General features: G+C 43.4%; 1 protein-coding gene across 1 annotated transcript in view; it reads right to left on the reverse strand.

Moving 5' to 3' along the window:
* ptpn13 (protein tyrosine phosphatase non-receptor type 13) overlaps nucleotides 1-25,922 on the reverse strand; it is a 45,250-nt gene that overhangs the window by 7,492 nt on the left and 11,836 nt on the right. The window contains 29 exon segments of the mRNA XM_034603201.1: nucleotides 40-199; nucleotides 295-671; nucleotides 777-875; nucleotides 972-1,189; nucleotides 1,617-1,785; nucleotides 1,881-1,966; nucleotides 2,548-2,641; nucleotides 4,163-4,279; nucleotides 4,689-5,173; nucleotides 5,326-5,457; nucleotides 5,909-6,016; nucleotides 6,145-6,234; nucleotides 6,811-6,835; nucleotides 6,837-6,865; nucleotides 7,202-7,308; nucleotides 7,903-8,338; nucleotides 8,972-9,134; nucleotides 9,258-9,440; nucleotides 9,866-10,018; nucleotides 10,196-10,334; nucleotides 10,432-10,582; nucleotides 10,954-11,125; nucleotides 11,237-11,311; nucleotides 12,751-12,964; nucleotides 14,254-14,353; nucleotides 16,558-16,650; nucleotides 21,958-22,584; nucleotides 24,898-24,985; nucleotides 25,229-25,414. Of these exon segments, the coding sequence (XP_034459092.1) occupies nucleotides 40-199; nucleotides 295-671; nucleotides 777-875; nucleotides 972-1,189; nucleotides 1,617-1,785; nucleotides 1,881-1,966; nucleotides 2,548-2,641; nucleotides 4,163-4,279; nucleotides 4,689-5,173; nucleotides 5,326-5,457; nucleotides 5,909-6,016; nucleotides 6,145-6,234; nucleotides 6,811-6,835; nucleotides 6,837-6,865; nucleotides 7,202-7,308; nucleotides 7,903-8,338; nucleotides 8,972-9,134; nucleotides 9,258-9,440; nucleotides 9,866-10,018; nucleotides 10,196-10,334; nucleotides 10,432-10,582; nucleotides 10,954-11,125; nucleotides 11,237-11,311; nucleotides 12,751-12,964; nucleotides 14,254-14,353; nucleotides 16,558-16,650; nucleotides 21,958-22,584; nucleotides 24,898-24,985; nucleotides 25,229-25,414 (5,076 nt within the window).

The following is a 25,922-nucleotide window of genomic DNA, read 5'->3' on the forward strand; positions in this document are numbered from 1 at the left end:
CACAGGCTTCCTTAGGATCTTCACTTCCTCTGTTCTTACCGGAACAAACTCCTCTATGTCCTGTCCATTGCCAGACATGGTGAGGTTTAAGGGCAGAGGCAGTGGAGGAGGTAGTGGATCTGGGCTTGGGGCAGAGCGGGAGGACAGCATCGGTAGGGAGGGGGACTCCAGATCAGCTGTGACAGGGGATGATGGATGCCTGTGAAAACAACCACAAAGATAATTTCATATAATATACCAGAACAACTGATTAACACAAATGATATGACCATCGATCCAACAATGATCAGGTACCTGTTGCTGAAGTCTGATCTTTGCATGTTTGGGGAGTAGAAGGCCGAGTGAGTGGTCTCGTCCAGGTGACCGGTGCTGTCGTAGCGTCCCATTCCCAGGTTGCTGCCGGGGGTGTGGTAGAGGCTCTGCTCCCATGTCTGCCTGCTGTGCTCGATGGCGCTCGGGCTGAAGGCTTCCTCCACCTCCTCATCCCCGTCTGTGCTGTCGCTGTAGCTGTTACGTCGGCCGGGGGTTTTGATTAGCAGCCTCTCCAGGGCCTCCTCCACGGCGCCCTGATTCCTATTGGCCTGCAGAGCCGGCGGAGAGGCCGTCCTGCCTATGCTCGGACTGGGCTCCACCTGGGTCAACACCTGCTTTCGGGGTGATGGCATGGGTGTCTGAGGAGAAATAAATAACATTTAAACTATGTTTTGAGCAACTGGTGATGCTTGAAAGTTCAACATAGTAGTAAGGGTCAAAAAGAATCTAATTCACTGACTCACCACGGCTGAATTGTCCATCTCAGGAAGAATACCATGTTCAGGTCTACAGAGGAGTAAAGTCACCTCCTGACCTGTTCCCCGCAAAGCTGATATCACCTCCTACGTGCAGACACACACAATTCCAAATAATTATCAAACAACCCTTCTTTCTATCATATCAAGCTGTGACGCAGAGGGATAAGCCGTCGGACGTACATGTTGCGAGAGGCCTTTCAGGGGCGTTTGATTGACCCGCATGATGATGTCGCCCACGTTGATGCGGCCGCTCTCTGCAGCCGGTTGACCGGGAAACAGCTTTTTAACTCGCACCATGCTGGAGCCGGGGGGGGGTTCGTCGGGGATGTTCTCCTCTCGACTGAAACTGAAGCCCAGCCCTGACGTGTTCTTCAGGAGAAGAACCTCAAACACGTTGTCTGTGGAGACAAGGACACAAATTGAAAAACTGACAGTAAGAAAAGTGTGAATGTGGATGAGCACAAGCTGCCTTTAATCCGGGACGAGTAGAAAAATGTTGTGCAACTATTCAGAGAAGCTGCTCTATAGCATCTAGTACTACTCCTAGTGCTACACTAGTAGAGGCTGTGTCGACTCAGCAGTGTGATGGTGTCCTTCATGCAGACCAGATGCTGAGATCTAAATAGTCAGCAGTGAGCTGCTAATGGGTTGTACACACACTCATCTGCTTTCAAATTAAATGACCTACACCAAGTTACTTTGCTCATGTAGAAGAAAGAATCTTTGTAACACTGTTAAAGAAAATAAATAAACACTTATGTCTGGTGTACTACAATGGGGTTTCCTTTGAGTGCACTGTAATGACCCTTTATTGTGTCACCTCACCTTTTGTGATAAAGCTGTACTCTGGTTTCACTTTGACCTCCGGCGGCTGCTCTCTGTTCTTGGCCTGTTCTCGGTTGCTGCCGGCATGAGGTGGAGTGCGCTGAGCTGTGAGGGGAGTCTGGATTCTGTCTGCAGGCGGGTGACCCTTCTCCAGCAGCAAGTGCACTGTCTGAGGGAGCAAATGTTTTACGTAGTGTTACCGACCAGCCGGGGGTGAATGAACAGCTTGTGGGGAAGACACTCAACGCAAATGTCATGGCTCACCTGCCCAGTGTCCCTGAGAGCCTCTACCGCCTGCTGATGAGTGGCTCCCTCCAGACTCCTTCCATTGACGGCCACCACGCGGTCACCTGAGTACGGGACAGACGCAGAGTGGTTAAAGCAACACTATGTAAGTATTACTGAACAACAGCGCCCTCTGTAGCCCCATGTGGTGATTCATTCTGTTGGGCTCTGAGTCTGAGGGGTTTTCATTTAGAGAAAAATCTAAGATTATCAACCTCTGGCGCTCCGACTGCGTAGTCCCACTCACTGAACTGACATACAAGTGCATTACCCATGATTAGAGAAGCTGCTGATGTAAAAAAATAAAACACACCAAAAGACACGAGATAAACGCTGGTTTTTAATGACTTCTTAGGTTTTTTTTCATCTCAACAGTTGAGCATTTCTCTTGAACTTGCTGGGCCTGATTCTGGCAGTTAAAGCTGTGACTATCTGTCAATTCCACATTTCTCACAGATCATCCCCACTCAACAAAGTTACATAGAGCAAGAACAGATGTTCAGGGTGAAGAGTGGAAGTGACAGCGGCACCATTCTCCCCAGTCCAAGTCAAAATAATTTTAAAGCTGCTATTTACAGATACAAAAGTTGCATTGTGTCGCTTTAAGACACATTACTATCTGTGACGTGAGTGTCCAGGCTTTTACCTTTCTGTATCCTTCCATCCAGCTCTGCTGCACCTTTCGGAATGATGGCCTTGACGTAGATGCCTCCATGACGAACGGTTGTGTTGACTCCGCCCTGAGAAACAACACACGACTCTTAGTCTAGTCGGACAAAGAGAAATTAGTTGGACTTGTATTTTCTATGGGGGTTGATGTGAGGTGTGGAGGGTTTTGTTACATTTGCTTTGTGATAAATGCTTCGTCTTTGCTGTTGGTTCTAGAGTATGAATTTGGTATATTATGGTATATATGGTTTGTATTTATGAACGGTGAACAATAACTGACTGATTTTGGTAGCGTTTGCAAGTGCTGACATTTCTGACAGCTACTGGGGTGTCAGCTGCTTCATTCCCTCTTTAAAAAAGATTTTGCATGGGAATAAACGTTTCTGGTTTGACCAATCACGTTTGAGCAGGCTTTGGTTGCCCACAGGTAAACAGTCCATGTGGAGAACTAAAGAGAAGGAACACGCTGATCGAAATGCATCAGCGATCTGCTTTTCATTTTTACCTGCATTCCTAAGATCAGCCAAAATGTGTGGAGAAACGTTTGACTCGTGTGATTTAAGAAATTAGAAAGTTGACCTCACTGGTAAAACTTGTTCCAACAGAATGAAAATTTATGTTTTCAGCAGTTAATGTTCAGTCCTGGTTTCCCCACTCACTCTGAATGCACTATTTCTTTGAGGACAAGAATGTATCTAACATTCACGTGTCAGAAAAAGTGACTTAATGGCTGAAAACATGGTTAAAAACTGGCGTCCTTAGAATAACTTGGTAATGGCCCAACTCAAAATATTCACCAACAGCCTCAAGTGCCAGGAACCATAATGCTGCTTTTTTAAACCTAGTTAACAACCAACATGGTTATTTATCTTGTGGTTTGGTTGAATTTTCTTAATTACCCCTAATGCAACAGTTAAACAAAGCGTTTATCATTTCACAATAATGACTTTAGTTGTAAATGAAATGAAAAATCCTCCACTGTGATGTTACTGACAAGATCACTGAGGTTAAATCTAAACAATGATGTTAATTTCTATTCAGTGCCCTTTTAGTTTTCGATAATCTTGAGGTGAATTTCATGTTTAGTTTTCAGTGACTGTCTTGCTGATGCAACACGACACTCAATCAGTAATTATGCTGAACACAAACACAAATCTGGCAGCAATCCTGGTCTGAAGACACACAGTCGAGTGATCTGTTATGGAGTACATTAATCCATTCCAATCAATACAGCGTTGAAAATCTGTTAAAAAGAAATGATGTTAGTGGCATATTAGTGGCAAAGCTCTTTGGAGTTAGTAAGCAGCCATGAGAAAGCTCACTCCTGTTTAAATTGTCCATGCTCCTCACTGTGAATGGGACTTTTAATGCCTCATGATTAAAAACATAAAGATGCGATGCAAAATTAGTTTGATGGACAAATACTCTCACCAGAGCTTCTAGATCTGACTACACCCACCGTAACATAAGCAAACCAAACCAAGCAACATCTAAACAACTTCACAAAGGCGCACACACACATACACAAGTGACAAGATGAGGGGGGGAAAGGGGGAAAAACAAGAGAGGGTGAAAACCTTGCCGAACAGTACCGTGACACTTATGCCCAGGCTGCTGTCTTTTTTCGACAGCTCAATGTCAAATAGTTCTCCTGGACGGAGACTATTGACCCCTGGGGCATTACCATTTACATTTTCCACGATGTGTTCCTGCAAACAAAGAACAGGGCATTAAGTGGAATTATCACAAGCTGGAACATGCAGAGAGAAACAAGGGGGAGTGAGAAAGTTGAACTGCATAACGAGCAGATCATACATTCAGGGTAAGACATGCAGTGTTCAAGTAACAAACTGCCTGGCATTGACATTGTGAATGCCATGATAGGCCAAGTTTATATACAACAGGCAGTTAGTTGTGCCAAGCATCTGACAGGTAACGTGCGATGCTTGTTTACGGAAGAACCATTCTTTCTCCTATTCCACTGACGAAAGTAGATTTGTATTTGCTGCACCAGGATAAAAAAAACTTCTGAGTTTGAATTATAAATCTGCCTAATTAGACACGTACCCATGTAAAATAAAATGTACAGCAATGAATTCATCAACACAATGGTCGCACCTTTTTGACTTTGTGTTTCTCTTGACTACTGGAATACGTCTCCTCATCCATGTCTGAATCCCCCCAGTCGGAGAGCTCGGAAAATTTGGGAGCTTCTAACACTTTAGCTTTTCTGGTTTTGGGAGGCAGAGCCGGCGGCGCAGGATCCACGTCCATGTTAGGTTCTGGTCTTAGATGTTGGGCAGTGGATGCAACTGTGGGAACAGCCGCAACTCTATCTAGGCACTGCTGAACTCCGTTAACAGGGGGCTGGCTGATTTTAGCGAAAGCGCTCATCCTGGAGTCCTGAGAACTGAAGCTGGCGGGCTGGGGGACCGTGGACGAGGCAGCTGATGGTGGACGAGGACTATCGGGTGGAGGGCTGGGGCTTCTCGTTTCCATCTGCTCCTCTGACGAGATATCAACGTCTACTTCTCGTCTCTGGGCAGAACTAAGTGCAGTCAGTGAAGACTTGGCCTGGTAGGGGACATGGCCTGAAGAAGAATCTGTTAAAATGAAGACCAAGAAGAACCATTTTAGATGCCAGGAGTAAAAGAAAGAGAAAACACTGATGTGTGTGATGCAATCCTTACATGACAACAAGAAACAACTATGATCCACATCTTAAGTAACAATTCATTCATGTCCCTGCTGTTACCTTTGTAAAGCCTCTCCTTGGGCTGTGACACCACCAGAGTAATGTCATCCGGAGCTTTCTGAAGGATTTCAAGTGTGGAGGCGTGAGAGAGCCCATCTAGGTTTAATTCATTCACAGAGATCAGCCGGTCACCTGCGTCAACATTACAGCTGTCACTCGCATGGAAGACGAATAAGTGTGGCAAGAGAGAAATACATTTTCAATGGCACTCAGTAGAATGCATACTTCTACCAATGACAAATAGTCTCCCTTAAATTGATCAAGCTGCACCAAATTGCACACACTCATAAATATTAGTTGTTTAAATGTGCTGGATATGTTTTCATTAAGATCGATTAATTATTTACTGGGAAATCAGTGAAAATGTCAAATTTGATCTCGCAATATTTAAGCAAAGAAAAAAACCTGAACTGGATCAACACCAAAACTAAATGAGTTCTTCCCAGAGCCATTCTGAATCCTTCACCAAGATTTTTGCATTATCTTGCTTACAAACCAACCAACACATAAATGGACATGGGGGTAAAAAAAGTAGTTCAATCCACCCATTTAGGAGAGCGAGGGAGACACAGCAGAGGCCTACCAGGTTTGAGGCAGCCGTTGACGTCAGCAGGACCCCCAGGAGTGATGGCGCTAATGATGGTACCAAGATCCATACGACCAGAGTTCTCCCCTCCAACAACCTGGAACCCTGGAGAGCACGTACAAGCAGAAACAGATATAAACACCATGCTCACACTCTCAAACACAATATATCAGTGGAAAAACAAAAAGACTAAGTTGTTATTTCAAGAAAATGCATTTAGGGTTTCACTTTACCTAGGCCATATTTCACATCTTTCTTCAGGTTTACAGTTGTGATCTCTCTCTCTGGGGACGGTAAGGCATTGAGCTTTTTCATGAGGGAGTCTATGCAAAGCAAAGACACATGGCATTTACTGGGAGATACCATAAATGCATTGCATGAGCTCAGTCGTTTTTTGACCGAGGCATATGGCAGTGGAAATTTGGTGAATTAATTTCACAAGGGATTTACGGTAGGCCACTCAGAGAGCATTGGAGTATGTGCACTGTAATAATTAATCAGCTCAGACAGGCAAACAGTGAGGCTGAATGGCCCCTACTTTAGCACCATTGGCTAATGGGCCTGAAAAGATGGTCTAAGCTTGGATGAAAGGGAAGGTCGCGAGTTCAGTGCCAAGTATGAAGCTATTAAATGGTGGGAGCGGGGCCAGAGTTCAGTTCCGCAGGCAGGCTGCACCGAGCGGACAGAGACTTAATTCTAAAATTATGTAACTGTGGTTTAGGGGTCTTTTTTTGGGCTCGCATATCCGTACTTGGCTGTGCCGCCATCAACATATGGTTCAACAGATTGACGGGGAGGATTAAGAATGTTATGAAATGAGTGATGGGGGAGAGTGGTGGGATATTTACTGCATTTTGCATGTGTGGGAAATGAGAGGAATAAAACATTTAAATACCTACCATTAACAGAGGCTGGGGTTGAGGGGGGGGGCCGAGGAGCTGTTCATACTGACGCCTGGAAGAAGAGCACAAGAGATCAGCAAGGCCGTGCTTTGGCTTTTTTGCACTACACAAAACAATGACAACTGCATGTCTCTCTCTGCCAATTTAAAGGCAATAATATAGGTGTCTTTTTTTCTGGTTTCCATAATATAGATGATGCAAGTCAGCCACAGTAGCAGCAGTAGTACAAGTAAAAGGAAAAACACATGACTAAATATATCCTGAGTCTCTACCAGAACTGCCGTTACATGAAATAGATTTATATGGGAGGATTTTCCTGGTAGGAACTCTACACAACAACAAGCTTCACCAGTGAAAAGCATCATTCCTCACAGGTGAGCATCCTTACCTACTACATAAGCTTGGCCATTGTCCTCCATGGAAGAAGAGTCGGATTCTTTCTTGGACATGCTGAGGCTCCAGGTCGGGCTGCTGTAGGACGCTGTGCTGAATGACCTGAGAGGGAGAGAGCGAGCAAGAGGAGACGATTGAAACTTTCCTCACTGGAAGAGGAGAGAGGAATCAAAAAGTGATTGGTAATAATGTTTAGGTCTGTAAATGTCTTTCAATGCACAGAATCCGATTGAATTTAAAATCCCACGTCATCTGTAAAATTGACACCAGAGGGAGCAACTGGCGTAAAAAACATGTTTGTTATTGATGACAACAGGAAGACACACAGATAAGCACAACAACACAGAGGCACATTTGGAAGAACACACACACACGCACACAAACCTCCAGAGGTTTAATTAGAGTTTTCTGTGTGTCTGTAGTGTACAACAGAGCCAAAGCCCCGGTAACGAGTCTTAACTTAGTAACCTCTGTCCTGAAGTGAGCTCAGAGACTCTGATAGTGAAAACTTCACAGGGTGACGACTGATTGGAACAAGTGAAGTAAAAACAGCCTAACTTTAGTCCAGTTTCTGTGTAGTTCTGATGGAGGAGAAAGCAGTCACATAGCAAAGTAGTCTGACATTTTAGTTAGTGCTACTGTTTTCATATATACTTAAGTATTTGGACATCAATCATTTTACTTCTCTAAACTCACTTGTCCTGTTGGTGCATCAGGGAGTCAGTGTCTGAGCTGGCTCGCTGGTGTTGCTGGAAGTGAGGGGCCACTTGGTTGGGCTGTGGCTGACTCGGTCCGCCGTGCGACTGGCCACGATGTGACTCTGCCCCTCGGTACTCTGGAGACTCCGGCATCTGCCCGAGGTTGTGGTGAGAGTGGCTCATTGTTCGTGGGTTGGAAAGGGACGTGGAGGCCACGGGATTGAACCCCGGGAAGCAAAGTTTGTCTTGGACAATTATCTGGCCGGACGGCGCCTTGTTGAGGGCCACCTCCGAGTACGAGATCCTCTTCAGTTGGTCTGGGTTGGAGCGCGTCGATAAGGTGGGGGCCAGGCTGCCTGAGCTCACCGTCCTTCCCACTGAGTCTCCACTGCGACGGTCAAGAGACTGCTGCAGAATGCTCAGGGGGGAGTTCTCTGATTAACGGGAAGGAAATGCAAACCAGAAAATGAGTGAACTGTTAATAATAATAATAAGTCTTAATGACATGTTAATTTATTATTGTAGAAAGCAGTCTGAGATAATTAATGTTTGGATAGATATTTAGGTACTGACCTCTACACTGGTAATTAAATCTGTTTTCTGGATATATCCATCTTAATCACTATGGCTACGTCTCGACCAAAGACTGTATATAAAGATCTGATAGCTCTTAAAAGTGAAGCCGGATCCTATTGACCCGCTGGCTGGCTGCAGCGTAGTTCAAAGACCTAACCCTGGTCTCAGTAAAAGAGATCAAACCAAGAAATACACCATTGAAAAGACAAACCATCACTTAAATATCAACCAGACATGTTTGATCGACACCCTACATAAGAATAGATGTGTAGAAATAAAACTTAAACAGACATCAGACAGGACTCATGGTGTTTGACACCAGATGGCAAATATACACATGCAGCTGTCATCTTCAGAAGGTTTATATTTGTATGCACATGTCACTTTAGGGTCTACTTTATGAATGTTTCTCTCTGGGATTTTTAAGTAACTTCTTAGTAAAATAATATTTACAGGTGTCTGAGCCTTGTGTTCTGTTCTGTATCTCCTACCTAAGTCCTGCAGCTCCTGGTTGTTTTGGCGGGCCTTCATCTGCAGGTGGAACTTGTGCTGATCAGAGCAGAGCTGGAGCAGATACTGACACGTCTTGTTGCTGTCTGTCTGAAACAGATGCTTGATCCCATCTGATGTGTTCTGCAGGCAAACCTTCTTTTTCTTCAGGGAGACAAGTTAAACACATAAATGAAAGTGAGGACAGACTAAACTCTTTTACAGTGGATAAATTGCATGTGCAGCAGAGTGACAGTTTTATTTCTGATAACAGAGACGGGTACATACTGCGAAGGAAATCTTTTTCGTATCCCTCCAGGGGAACCTTAGCACGGGGGTACGGTTTCCGTTAAGGACTTCAAAGATGAGCACCCCTTTGGAAAAGACGCCCAGCATGATGCCTGTCTGAGACCTCTTCTCAGGAAGCACCCGATGAAAGTGGACTCCGTACTCGGTCAGCCTCTGGCTCACCTTTAGGACGACCAATACAGGGAGTCTTTAATACTCAAAAGCCCACAGTGCTGAGATATACTACATGAAATGCTACAGCTTTTTAGGGGTTTTTCCATTGGGTCAGTAATCCAATATATATTATATGATGTTGTTCAGTGCCATGTATCAAATAGAGCTCTCTCAGAAGCCTGTAAAGTTCAGTAGCACCATATGAAAAGACAGAATAAATGCAGTTTTTTTTAGGACACTAAAATGTATTTTTTATTCTGCTGCCAAATTTGACTCCTTCCTGAAACACCTGCCATTTGGTGCACTTGAAACTTTCACCACGTTAGTCACAAAATAAGCAGTTCAGCTGAAAACCACTATATGACGAATGAGAAGTGTGGCAATAACTGAGAACATATTGGGACTTGATTCCTGTATACGTTAGTCATGCTGACCTCAATGAATTCAGACTCTGCCTCCAACTCAGACACTCCGTAGTAGTTCCTGTGAAGTTTAGGCAGCTCCTCTTTGAGGGTCGCCTGGTCCACCTTATCCAGGATGGATGCAGGCAGGTAGTGCTCCAGTCGGAAATAGGTCTTCCCATGGAGCTAAGGCACAGAAGTTAGTAGCATTAATTTGTTGTTTCATGAAGTTTATTTTGATTAAAACAATATTAAACTTTTATATATATTTTTCTTTACTTCACATTTGCTCGAATAGTATACACTCAATATAATGATCAAAAATATTATTAGCTGACGAGATGCATAGTAGAAATTTGTTACCTCAGATTGGTAGTCCCCGAATTCATTCTGCAGCGCCAGTGACGAAAGTACCATGGCATTCTCTATGTCGCAGCGCATCCTCTCCTCCAAGACATCCTTCCGCAGCTGTAGATAGTACTGATGTTTGGTCATGGCATGCCTGTTAGCCACAGGAAACAAAGTTGTTTATTTAACAACTGATATGCCAACATCAGGGTGTAGTGTTCTACAACAAAGAAACCAACCCAGATACTCACTGTATGAGACCGATATCCTCAAGGAAGAATTTGATGCGTAAGAAAAGGTTAAAAGGCACGTCACTTTTCTTCTTCTTGGGATCCTCCTTCCATCCGTCTGGGGCCACTTTGGAGAGTTTGGCATCGGGATCGACGAAGAAAAATTCAGTTTCTGCGAGTGGAATTTGTGGAAGAGAGAGTGGAGTAGGTGAATGAAGGGGAATCAATCAGTGAAGTACCGCAGGCGTTGATCTTACATTTTGAATGAGACATCAAGTGTAGGAAATTAAAAGACCATCAACCTTTGAACTAAACTAATCAAGTGACATCTAATATGATTGATTTATAATCCCAGAGTTTTAACCTTTCAGAAGGAAGTATCTTCTCTAGGACACATTTTGTGATGCTTTCATGCAGAACCCTGGACTCTTTTCTTCTGTGAGAGTATCCGAGACTGAACTTACAGGGTGTAACTAATAATAACTTCACACACACACCTGACCACCTCTAACCACAGACGTACACAGGTACAACATACTGTACCTCTGAGGTATGCAAGGCCGAAGAGGTGGTGCTCCACAAGCCCGATGTGGGCAACCACCATGTCAAGGACGTCTTTACACACCGCCTTGATGTCACAGCTCAGCTCCAGCTTTTGGCCATTCAGCAGTACCACACCCACCTTTCTCTGCACGTCCTCTATCTTCCCACGTTTCTTGCGTGCAGAAAAGGAAAAAGGAGGGAGTGGCGAATTGTAAGGGGTAAATAAAGCAGCTCCTGTCACACATAGAGATCATCGGTTCTAAAAACAGATTTACATCCTCACCATTATTGAAGAGGGAACAGATAGGGCTACGCAGGGCTCGCTGGACATCTTCACGAACTCAGGCCCAAGGAAGTTCTGCCATTGGTGCAAAGATAAAGAGCAAGTGTCAAAGGGAGACCTTTATTTGAACCAAAATGCTGAAGGATTGTTTTCAACCTGAGACTTGTTTTCATACATTTAATATTCATATATGGAATTATGCCAACTGCTTGCGTTTCATCCTCGGTTGTGAATGCTGATCTAAGATACAAAACATCTGTGAAACATTTGTCACTTCCTATCTTCATGGGAACACTAACACTCCTGGTTCAAACCAGTTTTATGAGCTGCTCCTGTCACAAAAAGTCAATGACAGCAGCTCATGCGATGCTTTTGTTGTGTTTGGTTTCTGTTGTGTAGTCTCACCAGCAGTGGACGAGCAAGATTCCTTTAATTCAGGTTAAAGAATTTTGTTTTACGAACTGGAAATCCCCACATGCAACATTAAATCATTTTAAAATCTGCCATAAACACACTGCAGCAAATATGTCTTGCCTTTAGTGCAATGAAGTACAATCAACCTAAATTATTTGAATGCACTGCTAACATCCGCAGAGTTGTTGCTACGTTTACCCCCTTTGCACGAACACATTTTCAAAATTGGCAATAGCAGGCTGGATAAATCAGACCGTACCCAAAAAAATCCAATATGTCCCACAACCCACATATTTGTAATTAACATAAGGATGCTGACGTGAATTATGTCTTCCAGTCAGCAGTTTGTATTAACAGAACATCCAGTGAGCACAGTATCAACAACCTGGTTGCCAGTGAGCTCATGCAAATTAAAATTGTCCATCCATCATCAAATATTCCAACATAAACAACTTTCAAGCAATTGAGAGTCAGGCCTCGGGTCCAGGGAGTTCCCACTGCCGAGTGTGTGTTGAAATGATGTCTTTTAACCACTTTCTGGAGTTGGCTGCGTCATGTGTGTGTAGTCTTCATCTCCATAGTTACAAAGGAAGTTTTGTGTATAAATCAAATTAATGCTGAATGGCCTAAGTAACTAAATGATCCTCTAAGCTGACAACTCCATAAAGATATCTTTGTGTCTGTTAATCCAAACATAATGAAACTATTTTACCATCGAAATAACAGCTTTGAAATCTTTTTGATGGTACACTGACTTGTAATAGGGAGAATGGTGCCGCTGTCATTCCTACTCAACGCCCTCAAACTTAGTAGACACCATTCCTGCTCAATGTTCAGTGAGTAAACCTTTTAAAATCTTGTGTTTTTGTTTTAGTGACAACACCTCAGCTACAGGAAGCCGGGGATCACGAGGATTAGACACCATTTGTCCGTGCAGGCATCGCACTGGTCAAGCAATTTCTAGGTTTTGTTTTCTATAAATGAAAAATGCTTATCCACTCAAACTCCCAGACCAACAGAATTGCCACTTGTGTCTGCAGAAGCCAGTGTTGATCAGCAAAAGTTGCATAGTGTTGCTTTAAGTCATGAGCAGTGCAGACCTTGGGTTTGCGGAGTGGCACAGAAGAGGTATAGAGGGGGTCTCGAAGGTCGAGCATGGAGGTGCGCGATGGGGCCAGGGGTTCGTCTGCGGAGTAGAGGTTAGCCCTGGACAGCCTGCTGGCCAGGTGGGCCTGGAGCCGCTGCACCTCCTCCTCCTGCTTCTGGAGGAGCAGCTCAGCGCCAACCAGACCTTCATCAGCTCCTTCATACTGCCTGCAGGGAGGAGAGCAGAGGAGGGAGTGTCAGAACAATCTGATGCTGCCAAAAGGCTGAATAAGAACAGCTGTTATCTGCAGATGTCTGTTGTTTGATGTGCGACTGTTCTTTGATTTGTAGGCTTTCTTTGAATGTGCCATAACAGAAATACTTAACGGTATCAATGAGAGGTAGACACGTCGAACAAAATGTGTTTACACATGAAAGACATCAAATACTACTACGACTACTACCAGTGCTCTGTGCTGTGGGCCGGATTAAAAACTTGGGTTTTTCTGTGAGCAGGCACGGCAACAGCAGGCGGTTAAGGTCTGTAATGCCAGAGATTAGAGAAGACAGGGATTGCTGAATGTGGATGTCGCATTAGATGACCTCACTAGCGAAGCATGGGGATGACCCTGCCGTGCCGCACCAGCTGTGTGAGGAGCAAACAGGTCGTACATCGGTGACTCCCCTGCTCCGTTTGTCACGTATGAACATTTAGATTCCAGACACACACAGACTCCCATGCAGTGGGGCAGATGGTGAAATTCATGCAATAACATTTACCACCCAGACTTAACAATGCAACCAGTTATTAAATCCGCCGTTACATAAGGCACATTAGTGCAGCGAGAAACAAACACCTGGTGCAGCCACTGCAGAGGCTTAATAATCTGCAGGGGAGGTGGGGGTGGAGGGGTGGAGGGGTTACATAAAGCCCCACACACATACAAGCAATCCTTTTTGTACAATTACATAGATTTTTCCATGTCCTTGGTTTATATTTCATTTCCTAAAAAGTGGTTAGCAAAATGGAAACGGTCTAGACTAGATGTAGTAGTTGTTTAACAATCTCTGTCAAATATGGACATGAAAAATTGAAGTGGCATAGAAATAAATTCAACCTGAGCTATTGATGTTGGGGTCTGTAACATCCAATAAGGGGCAGATTATTATATGAATTACCGAGTAACTGTAGGTTGGCTCTTTAGGGGGAACAGTATTTGGTGGCTTTTTAAGCTTGAACCTGTTATGAATACCAACGATTGATGTGACATTATACATTATTTATTCGCAAGTTTATACAATGTATTTTTGTACACTATTTTCCGTCTATATTTATTATGATATCTACTATGATTTGTATTTCTGTATTGCTGATAAATCACATGATTTGTATCAAAAAGGATTGTGGGTATTTAAGATGGTGACTCGGTGCCTTGGGGCTCAAAACATCACTGGCAAACAACCAACACTAGTGATGTGTTGTTAAATAGCCGCCTGTACACATAGGTGTGCGTTACCTGTGCCTGTGTGTGTTGTGACTCGTCAGCGACAGGACATCGTGTTCAGATGAAAGTGCCAGCTGGGAGCCGAACCGCCTCGCCTCGCTCGGCTTCTTAGCTGGAAGAGAGACGTGGGAATATGAGCTGTGCACACAAACACTCAAAAAGGAGGAAATTGTGTCTTCACATGTACACAATCAAACACACACCCCGCTGGATGCAGACACCCACACTGTGCTGCGAACGTATGTGCATGAACATGTGTTGAGGGAGGTGGAATACTTAAGGAAAATTAGGCCAAATCGGCACCACAAATTAGATATCTGTTGCCCTGTGTAGTAATTGTGTGTGAAAGACCTCCGCTGCATTACTGCAACAGGATGTGTCAGACGGAACCAAAATATACTGAGTCACGTACTGCCCCATCTAGTGCATTAAAAACCTTTCTGTGCATAAGAGCTATTACTTACTGCTTTTTGTCTTGGAACATGATCAACATATTTCAGCCGTTCCCAAATGAAACTGGCATTTTTCCCACGAAGGTTTCAACTCTAAACAGCTGTCTCAGCTCAGTGCAAAACATGACGACAGTGTTAAATGGAGTATGGGTGTTAGGTGAGCTTGAATAAATGTGCATTTGACCTTTGTCAGCTCTGTCTCCCTCTGCACTGACAATTGTAAGTATATTAACCTTCTGGGTGCTGGTCTGGAATCATTCTAAAAACAACAGCACGTCTGAGAACACATTAAAACTATCAACAAGAGTAAATACTGTTCCAGTCCAGTTTCTCAGTGTGTGTGAAGTAAAATGGAAAATTCCTAACACCAGTGACACGTTGTAGTACTAGACTTTCATGTGACTGCCAAAATGAGAACGAACTAGCTGGACTGAAAATGGTTCACGTCCTCACCCAAAAGGAAACAGTGAGGACACATTCAGAAAGTATCATAGCCGAACTGCTGTGTTAAAAGGACTCTATACTATTTATATTGTTTGGGAATCTGATCTGGATGCCATGAGTCTCCCTGGGAGGAACTGGAGGATGTTTCTGAATTAAGATCAATACAAGCATCAGGTCTCAATAGTGACAGAATATTTTAAAAATAAAGACATAAAGAAATGTGTCCTACTAACATAATCATCTTCAGTATCTCAGATGTCTTTCCAGACCCTGATAACTTACCACACAATGTGGAATATCGATAGATCTCTGAATTCTTCCGTTTTGTTTTTCCCTTTCCCTTTACTTTGTTCATTTCAGCAGGACATTGGAAGTCGGTGTATCAAATAACACAGTGAGCTGAGATATTACAGCATACATGTCGGATACTCCAGTTGCTCAGTTTGGAAGTATTCAATCTGAGCTGCAGCCATGGCTCTGTTTCCCACTTGAAACCGTAGACCAGCTAAATGTTCCCCACACTTATTTGCGTTTGAAGTCTTGTTTATATTTATCGCACGATTCTTATTTTGCACTGAAAGGGAAGGTATTTAATCTTGTGCAATCCTACGTAAGTGAGGACATTATCTAATTCCTCTGGCGGAACCAGGTGAAAGTCTGACAGCAGCTTTCTCTCTAGAGCTTCTTAAAATAAAGGCAGAGTGGTGCACCTCTTGATTCTAAGCAGACAAAGCTCGCCCTGTAGGGTTTGGCTCGTAAGACAGCAGGAAATCTGGCTTTGAGCAGGACAGACAAGAGGAAATAGTCAGTGGAGACAGAGAATAATTGATATCCTTTGCCAGGGGGTTCGAGTCCAGGGTTCGAAGCCCAGACTGCTGCTGGTTTAATAGTGAAATTCACTCACCGTCTCAGGTGTAAATCAGTCCTGCATTAGATTGGCTAAAAAAGTGGAAATCAGCAGGCTCCAGATCCACAGAAACACAAATGAGACCCATGTATCCAAGCGAGGCTGCTCTGTTTGTCCTATTGTTTTTCAATTTGGTTTGTTGTTATGTTAATGTTACAACTGGACTGGAGCAGTTTCACTATTTTGAAAATCTTTGTTATATAATCTTTACTTCAAGCACAGAACCAAAAGTGAGATATGTGTGTAGAACCAGGCCGACCAGCTGAAACACTTTCGATTTGAAGCAAAACCACATTTTGAGAAACGGACAAATGGTAAGGGTACAAGACTTACAATAATACAGAAATATGTTAAGAGTTAAGGAACTACACATCCCAGAAACCAGTGCAAATGATCCCATTCCAACAAGCCACTTCTAAATTGTAACCTTGATTTTCACCCCTTCAGTCTCTTTCCATTAAGAAAACTAAAATAAAAAAATAATACAAAAAGGGACACAGAGGCATAATTTACCTTGTCGGTAGTCTGGATCTGAGGAGGCCACTGAGGGGCTTTCACTGGATGAACTGTAATCACTGTTGTACCGCTGGTGGGTGTGGACTGGGTCTGAGGGGAAGATAGTTCAAATAAATCATAAAACACAAACCATGCAGCAGTTTTAGTAAATAATCGATGAAATAAGTAAATGAAACAAACATAACCTCCATGCACATTAGATGACTAACAATGGTTACATGGACTCGTTGGCCATTTGTTTGTGAGGGATGTTAAAATAAAGCCATTTGTTCTTAAACGTCAAACAACAGAGAATTTCACAAAAACATTTTTCACGAGACTTGGACGACATGAAACTGACGAGCTCCTGTTTTCTTTTACAGGACTCTCTCTGTCACCTTTAACCCAAACCGGTAGACTGAGACACACACAGAACCGGAATTAGTCATGCTGTTGATAAACACTCCTGGTGAAAGACATGTAACTTCACTGGAAAGCCGCTTTGGCACAAGTATATGCAGGCAAGCCTCCTTTCGGGTTAACAGAGCATTTTGCTGAGGGTGTAATCTCTTGTCTTGCTTGACTGGGTGAACCATAGCAAGTACAGACCAGTTCACCACAATCATTTACTCATCTCAGTGCACTGCCTCATCATCTCAATAATGGACTCAGATTTTGGTGCAACACAGGAAAACAACATGAGCAAACATCCTGAAACAGTCTGAACCTAAACTTAATGTGCCGTGTGTTTCTCTTCCTCGTACGTGGAACCTGAAAGTCCTGCTCCTCAGTACCAGCTGCATAGCTTGACTGAGTGGCATTCTCCAGTCATTGCTCAGGCATTTAGGTCGGCAAAGTTTCACAGCACAACAGTCTTCTCTTTGTAATGATGTCTATCTTATGTAAACATCATTAATAAAAAAAAAAAAACATTGGGGCCCAGCAGCAACTTTAATTTTACTAAGAAGGAGGAGGAGGAGCACAGGTCACCCAAAATAGGTTTCCATCATCTGCTGGTTAGTGACTCATTGGTTCCTCGACTGCTTTAAAAGGTTCAGAGGAGCAGACAATGTTTTTACAATGACTTAGCTTCACCCATAAGAGACACATGCACAGTCACCTGCCCTACACTGTCCACTACGCTGCTTAACGTGCACTTATTATGAATTTAGAAAACCTAAAGGGTGAAGTGGAATACATATTGCGAAAAGCCAGAAACTAATTTCTGTTCCAGTGGCTGATTAAGACACATGTATGATCTGGGTAAACCAACACAGAAACAGGACACATTTGTGAATTGAGAAATCGAGAAATCTTAAAAATGTTTTAATTAAAAAAAACAAAAAAAAAACAAGGATCAGCATTTCATCGTGACCTAAAAACACCCCACGAACCTCAGAGCAAATGGAGGAAGGCGAATCGGAGAGGGTCACAGCTAATTAGAGAGATTAACACAGAGGTTTTGCAGATAATGTTTGAGTGAGTGAGCGACGGGGCTAGATAAACATGTTCCGCATACCTCCCTCTCTGTGCTTCTCCCCACAGACTGCTTTTGTTTATTTCTCAGGAAATATGAATAATCATGGAAGGAGATGAATAAAGATAAACTCTACATCCTTTAAATGAGTATGAATGGTAAAGTAACAGGAATGTACTCGTATACATCTATAGATAAATTCCCAAGCGACAAAGAAGAGGAGGATTGTAGGCACGTTTAAAGTTCTCTACAAATATTAGAAGTGACGTTTGTATAAATATTTTATGAGGACGTTGTTCAACACAATAAGCCAATAGTTATTTAATCCCAATTTATTTTAAAGGGCAGAGACCGTAACATGATGCATATTTTGTCATCTACCTCCGAAATTTCTTGCCCAAGAATGACCCTCTCAGCTGCCATAGTTGCAACACTTCCTAGGGAAGTTGCTATGTTTTAGGCTTCGTTCTGGGCTGAACGCAGCTCGGGAGTTAATTTATACAGACAACTTACTTCCTACTCAGCTCTATCATGTTTTCTTTACTGAAATCAGACCCACTTGCTGGAATGACCTGCACTTATCTCTCTCCTCCCTTTAACCTTATCTTCTTGTTACCTCTTCCATGACTGTGTTTCTTTAGTCCCCCTCTCCCCGATTCCTCAAATAAACTGATACTTTGACACCAGTTGTCTCTGAGAACATAAACAGACTCTACAAGCTTTGCCTTTTTGGGGTGTTCAAGCTGAGAAGAGACACAAACTCAGACCGTGAGGTTATTTAATTTCTGGTGGTCCCGGTGGGGAAGGAGGAACTCCCTTTAAAGCGGAGGATAATAGCTTACAGGAACCCCTCAAGTTTCCACAACGTTAACATGACTCAGAAGAAAAGAATAACAGACAGTGTACAGTTGCAATTTTAAGAGCAGGGAAAAAAAATCATTAATGCATAAATGCCCGTTTACAGCATTTCCACATTTCTTGTGAAATCTTAATAGGGCTTGTGTTGAACATTATTCATGATGTAAAGAAGAAATGAATCAAGCAGCTGATTAAAATGGATCAAAAAAGCCTTATTATAAAATCCCTGGGAGCACTCTATAATCACTCCTGTTGTGGCCTCCGGAGTCAGCGGACCAAATATAATTATGAAAATTTGGGGGCTGTGCTTTTTGTGCGAAAACCTCCCCCTTCCCCCGGGGAAGCAGCAGTGTTCTGTGTTTGTTGTCCATGCTGGACCCGCCCCGGCCAAGAGCCACATGACCCGCTGCCAAGTGCCTGAGAAGTCCAATAACGTTAGGAATTCCCTCATCCGCTACGCATGACTCCAATTACAGTCGGTAGGTCTGTGAGGAAACTTTCTACCGATTGAAGCAACTTGGCAGCAAAAAAAATAAGAAGGGGGGGGGGGGGGTGGTGTCACCGGGTGAGACATGGGGGACAAGATATAAACATGCCCATGCACACACAGGCATGCACGCACACGACATTTAGTTATGTTCATGTAATCCATATTTATACGGTTTAAACATATTTTTTTAAATACACACACACACACACAAAAGAAAGAGAAGCAGTTGGGTGAAACCTGAGAGCACTGACCACTGCTGCGTCATCACTTTCCTGTAGAAAAGAACAGAAGAAAGTAAGAAAGAGGGAGAGAGAAAGAGGGAGAGAGAAAAGGGGGTCTCTGCCAAGTACATCCAGGCCCGCAAATGGTCTGTGCTTAATTAGGCCCCATTCATATTATAGCAAAACAGAGCTGGGATGGAATACAACAATATTTTGCCTCAGACTTTGTAGTGACTCTCAGACAGTTCTCATTCCTCTTTGTCAGCATGGAGTCTAACATCAACCATAGTTTTATATTAATTAGAAGAGACTGACACAGAAAACAAACACGACCCTGTCAATCTTCTCCACACACACACACACACACACACACACACACACACACACACACACACACACACACACACACACACACACACACACACACACACACACACACACACACACACACACACACACACACACACACACACACACACACAGCTTGGACATTAAACAGGGGCTCCACTCCAATCGAATTTTCTCGCTCTAACACTCTGCCAGTTGGAGAAGCTTAACTTCTTTCTTTACACAATCATACGAGAGAGAAAAAAACATAGCGTCCCTGATTACAATCGGCAAACGGGGAGGGTTGGAGAGGAAGGAGTTGCTGAGGATAAAAAGCCACAGTTGAGGAAAAGAATGCTTGGATGGTGGTTTGGTCAGCATAAAAAAAAACTAAAACATTGCCCTAAAATCAGGGAGACTGGACGTTGGAGGGAGGTAGAGAATGGGGGGGAGGAAGAGGAAGAGGAGGTGAAAGTCAGTGGTTCACTGGATGAAACCATTAATACCTCATGCTCCTTCACTGCCCCCCCAGCAGACCCATGTAGCCACATGTGATTCTTTGCATACAACTTGCCTGCATATGGAGACTTTACTAAGAATTCAATAAGCTCCTGAGGAAAATGTAAAGCTCTTGGGGATGACTGCTGACATGTTTAACAATTGTTGGTTGGGGTTGTGTGTGAGATTGTGTGTGCATGCATGCTCTTGATTGTTGGTGTGTGTGTGTGTGGGGTTATTAACCATATTTGCACATTTTACTTATATTTGTTTGTTTACAGCCATATGTAAAAAAAGAGAGGGACCTTGTTTTATAGCATGTGTGACAGTAAGCAGCGGGCTAGAATTAAGCAGGCCTGTAATTAGAATTGACAATTTGCAAACCGCTCTACCCGTGACTCATATATTCTGTCTAAACATTGCTGCCCAGCCACCACCAATGATACTGCATTCATGCCAGCATCCAGCTCCCATCCCACATGGTAGTTACAGATGGACACATAACCTGCAACCAGCCCGGGCGTCTGTCTGCTCACGTCATCCTTATCCACATCACATTTTCACCTCTCAGATCAACCCAGCTGATGCCTCTCTGCATTCTCCTTTCGCTCAACCAGCGTTAACCGCATGATAAATTCATATCACCACAAAGTATGTCTGTAGCCGGGTCTCATTTTGAAATTGTAAGGAACACAACAGATAACAGGCACATTCACGAGCACTACAAGTCCTGACAAAGCACCGGCACCACACATTACACAATAACGACACATGACTCGGATGTGTCACGAAAAAACCCCATTATCTCCAAATAATGAATTCATGTGTGTAATCTGCTCCAATGACGACAAGCAAAAAAGGTGCGGAAAGGACCGATTGCAGTGCAGCTGTAACTGCTAAAACACGCAGAGTGCGGTTTGGACATTTTGCAGATTGAGTTGGGGGAGAGAAGTATTTCAGCTCGTTCGGCTCAAATGTGACACTCAGTAGCCTATTGTTTAAATGTGAGTGAATCATGGTACTTATTAATTAATCAATTAAAATCATTCAGGCTGTTTCTAGCGCTTATCTGAGATTCAAGCAATATCAGACAGCCATTATATTGAACAAATCAATCGTATTATAAGCGTCACACCTCATACTGAGAGACCATGAGTGACGATTATTCTTAGTCAGTGGTGAATTCCCCTCCTACCATCAGCAAAAGCCAAGGACAGAAATAGCTGTAAAAGAATGAAAAACCTTGAGAGATAAATTTCCAACCATGACTGCTTTTTCACCTCCGAACACTTTGCCAATCACAGCACAAAGAGGGTGGGAAAGACAAATTTGGGATTTAGGAAAGTTACAGAAGTTGCTCAACACACTGGCTCCATTAGAGCCAAGTCCCTTGTATCAGTTTGATTTACATAATGTCCCAGTAGCATGAGACACACTTTGGAAATTTCAAAAGGAACTTCTCAGACATTAACCCATAAAACTTAACCCCGAGGACTTAAACTCGAAACGTGAAAGCATGTTAATGCATGTTAAGAGAGTGTACTCACCATCTACTGCGTGCCTTAGCACCTGAAGTTTCCTCTGTCTCTCCTTGATCCTGTCATAGGCGCCAGGAAGGCCTGAGCCCACCGACATGGCTGAATAGTGATGAGGCTTCCTGCTCTTCAGCCCCGTAAACTCAGGGTAGAAAGAGTCCTTCTCCCTGGATGGCCGCAACGCCAATTTGTGCCTCCCTATAGAGTGGGTACTTAGAGCAGTGCTGCCCCTTCGAGCATCCTCCAGTGCCCCAAAACGAAGAGCCTCTGGGTCAATGCAAGCCAAGTCAACAGAGGAAGCCCAGGTCTTCCTGGCTTGAATGGGGCCTAAATCACCAGTGTGGAAGGGTAAAGACCTCCGGTCCAGTTCCACCGGCCGGCCTTTTTGCTGTGGGTGAAGAGGGTGCAGGTAGGGATAGGAGTGCTGGTGGTGAAGTGAGGGGTGTTTGGAGTAAAGTTCTGTGGGGGATTCGGAGTTGTGGTGATAGTCAGACAGGTTATACTGCTGGGCTGCCCCCTCATCGCCCTTCATCAGGCCCTGTAGGGACCCCATGGAGCGACTGAGGCCCCGGTTAAGAGATGTCTGCTCCTGAGTCCTGGCTCGATAGCGCTCCAGAACCCTGGGGGCGGCGCTCCTCCCTAAGAACAAGGGAGAAACAAAGTTTTAATAAACCTTACAGTGTCAAAACGTTACAAATCACAAACTAAAACACACAACTATTAACTGGAATACTGGCAAAGCACAACCATGGAGATATATTCAGAAGGATAACACTCCCAAACAAACAGATATAGGCATATCTGTTTTTCATATTCCAGTATTAGAGATAATCTGAAATACCAGGGGTAATATCATTTCTAAAACAACACCTCACATTCAGAAAGTTGAATTTATTATGAGAGCAGGGATTAACAATGATTTTGATTCGAATAAAGACGAAGTTCTGACGGCATCAGCACGATACAGTAACTAAACACAAAACTGTCGACTATGGACGTCCCCCCTCCTTTGCTCTGATGCCCTCCCTGGACCTCCACAGCCCGAGCACCTGCTGCCGGCCTCTCACAGCCCCTCTACTGAAAGATTCAGTGCTGCTACTGTAAATGAATAATTGGGTAGGCATTCAGCACGTCCTCAGATTCCCCAATCAGAGCGTAAAAAGGGATACAGCAGACAATGCAAACGAGTGACCAGGCTGACGTGGCCCCCCCCTTCTGATTAAATAACATGTAATGGTTTTGTGCAGCACCACAACCACATGTTTATAAATGCTTCCTTCCACTGTTGTGATCCTGTGTTGAAACCAAGAGCGTTGTTTCAGAAACTTCCTTCTTGAATTCAACTCAACATTTTCATTTCATTATCTCAGGCCCTAACCAAATGCTGCACGGTCATTCAAATGATTAGATGGCAACTGATTAGAATCAGAAGCAGCAATAGGAAGTTTCTGTTATGAAGCCCCATGAGGATGCAATGTAGCTGCCATCAGTGTTCAATAAGACAAAGTAAATTATGAAGTAAACCAACAAAAGCACAAGAAAAGGCAATTTAAGAAACACGATGTGCGGCTCTGAGCTTTAAGGAGTTCCTACTGTGTCTGCACGTCTGTTTTGTGCAGTAGCTTATTTACCCCCCATTACCTAAAAACAAACAACAGAACAGATTAGACTGTGCCACAATAACAAATCATCCAGCCCATCAATCACGCCTTTATTTTTTATTACTAAATAATGAATGTGGATTTCTGTGACTGTATAAACTCCACCAATGACGGCTCAGGAGGCCAACATGTGAATGACAAGAGCAAAAAACAAGACGATGGGATGCAGAAATGAGAGAGCAGAGGGAGACGCTAGGTCCTGTAAAAATGCTGCATGTGGTGGTTTAATCTACAAAGCATATGCTCAGTCTTAACACATCAAAGATGGAGCGTCCTCCAGAAACCCAGGGAGGCGCACAAGGCACACAAAAAACATCACAACAGGATGTCTTTTATTTTTCAAAGAAGTCAACTGTTGCCACAAGATTTTGCGAGTGGGGTGTTGCCGTCATATGGAAGACAGCGGCGATGAACTGGCAAACATAAAAATATCTATTGTGAAAAAAACAACAGACAATGACTGAGTTCCCCTAGCAGCAATTACAACTTGAAAGCACTGGAATACAGAAGGGAAGGAGCCGCTCCTTGAGAAGAAAGACGCTCAAGAACTGAGTAATGCTCTTTTCATGTACTTTCCCTAAGGCGGGCTGCAGCCGCAGAGACAAAGCACTGATACAAACAGCAGCAGCAGCTTCACTGGTGACTCCAAAATATGCATCTGTAATCAATGCCATGCCATGCTTACATAATCGGGAATATAGCCATGCTCGCTCTGTGTTCTCCGCTCCACGGCCTGGAAAAATGCCGGAGTTCTCTCAGAAAACCACTGGGAGGATTTGGTCATATTTTCCTGAATTAAATGCGATTCAAGGTTGTACTGCTGCTGTTCCTCGTCTACTTTTAAAATCTTTCCCTCCAGAAAGCCAGGACGTGAGCGATGAATAGCTTGACAACCGGGAACGCATGTAGATCCAACTTTGAATATATAAACAATATATCCAACCACACACCGTCAACTGATCAAAGCCTCAATTTATTTTTGACCTAAACATCACGTTAAATATTCTCAACATTATCTCAATAAAACCTACTTATCTAGAGTCTGGTGACTTGTTCTGGTTCTAGGCTCTGTTACGTTTTGTCACTGACATGAAGATAAGGAAACATATGTGTGACCTGCTTTGTATTACGCAGAAACCATTATCATGAACTACTGGCAGGAAATAGATTTAAAATCACTGTATAAATAAATCGACTTTCTACACCATTAAAAACTTCCTTTATACATGACCCCAAGTAAATGCAGATCTAGTTGCTCTGTGTTGAGTGTGCGAGTGCAAGCTCATCTTACCCGAGGGTAAACCTTTTCCCCTCAGCCTCTCTCGAATCTCTTTACTCCGCTCCGGAAGAGACTCTCTATCAGTCAACAGACCGTCCAGCTGAGGAAAAAAGACAAAGAGAGTGGAAGTAGAGGGAATGGAAACAAAGATAGGAGGTTAGAGAGTTTTTTTCCATTCGACAGTCATCCATCCTGAAATCGTGTTCTAGCATCACTAGCCCCATTATCTCAGCAGATAACTCGCAGGGAAAACCTTGAGCTGCAGGTTTTCTGGAAGATGCTAAAATAAACATAAAATAGACAATTGAGTGTTGTGTTGTAGTTCCATGACCTAAGTGTGTACCTGAGAAAGGCTGCCCAGTACCAAGCGGACCAATTTTCTGATGTAGGAGAAGGGAGGGTCACAGGTGGAGTTGCGGATGTGTTTGCTGCAGATGTCCAGCACCGTGCGCAGCGACATTCGACTTAATGTGACGTCATCGCACATGTTGAGGAGCAGGCTGTTCAGGTGTTCCCCCAACTTCATAGGCTACATCACAAATAAAATCACAGTTAACACACAGCGATGAGAGCACAATGTACTGTTGAGTCTTAGGCATCTCTGAGGCTGATATCTGTATTATCATGCTGATTTCTTTGTGTTCAGATAATGAGGCAGAGTTCATCCTTGCCAACATGGCACAAACCCACCACCTACTTTAAATCTCCACCTACTCAATCAAATCCACATATTTTATATTATAAATTGACTTCTCTCCAAGTGCTTAAATACTACTACGGATTATTAGGGCCACTTGAATATTATATAATTAAAGATTCTTACACTTAAAGTACAACTTTATTCTTGTAATATTATGAATTTCTTCTGAATTATGACTTTATTCTCGTAAAATTTACTTTCTTCTCCTACGTAAGATACTTTGCCTTGTACACAAAAAAAAGGGTACAATTCATTATTTTAGCATTAATGTGGATTTTTTGGCTTTGGTTCCGAGTAGATATCTGACTCTGGGGTTGGTGTTGTAGAGTGAATAAGA

This window comes from Hippoglossus hippoglossus, chromosome 12, assembly GCF_009819705.1.
Source record: "Hippoglossus hippoglossus isolate fHipHip1 chromosome 12, fHipHip1.pri, whole genome shotgun sequence".
NCBI lineage: Eukaryota > Metazoa > Chordata > Actinopteri > Pleuronectiformes > Pleuronectidae > Hippoglossus > Hippoglossus hippoglossus.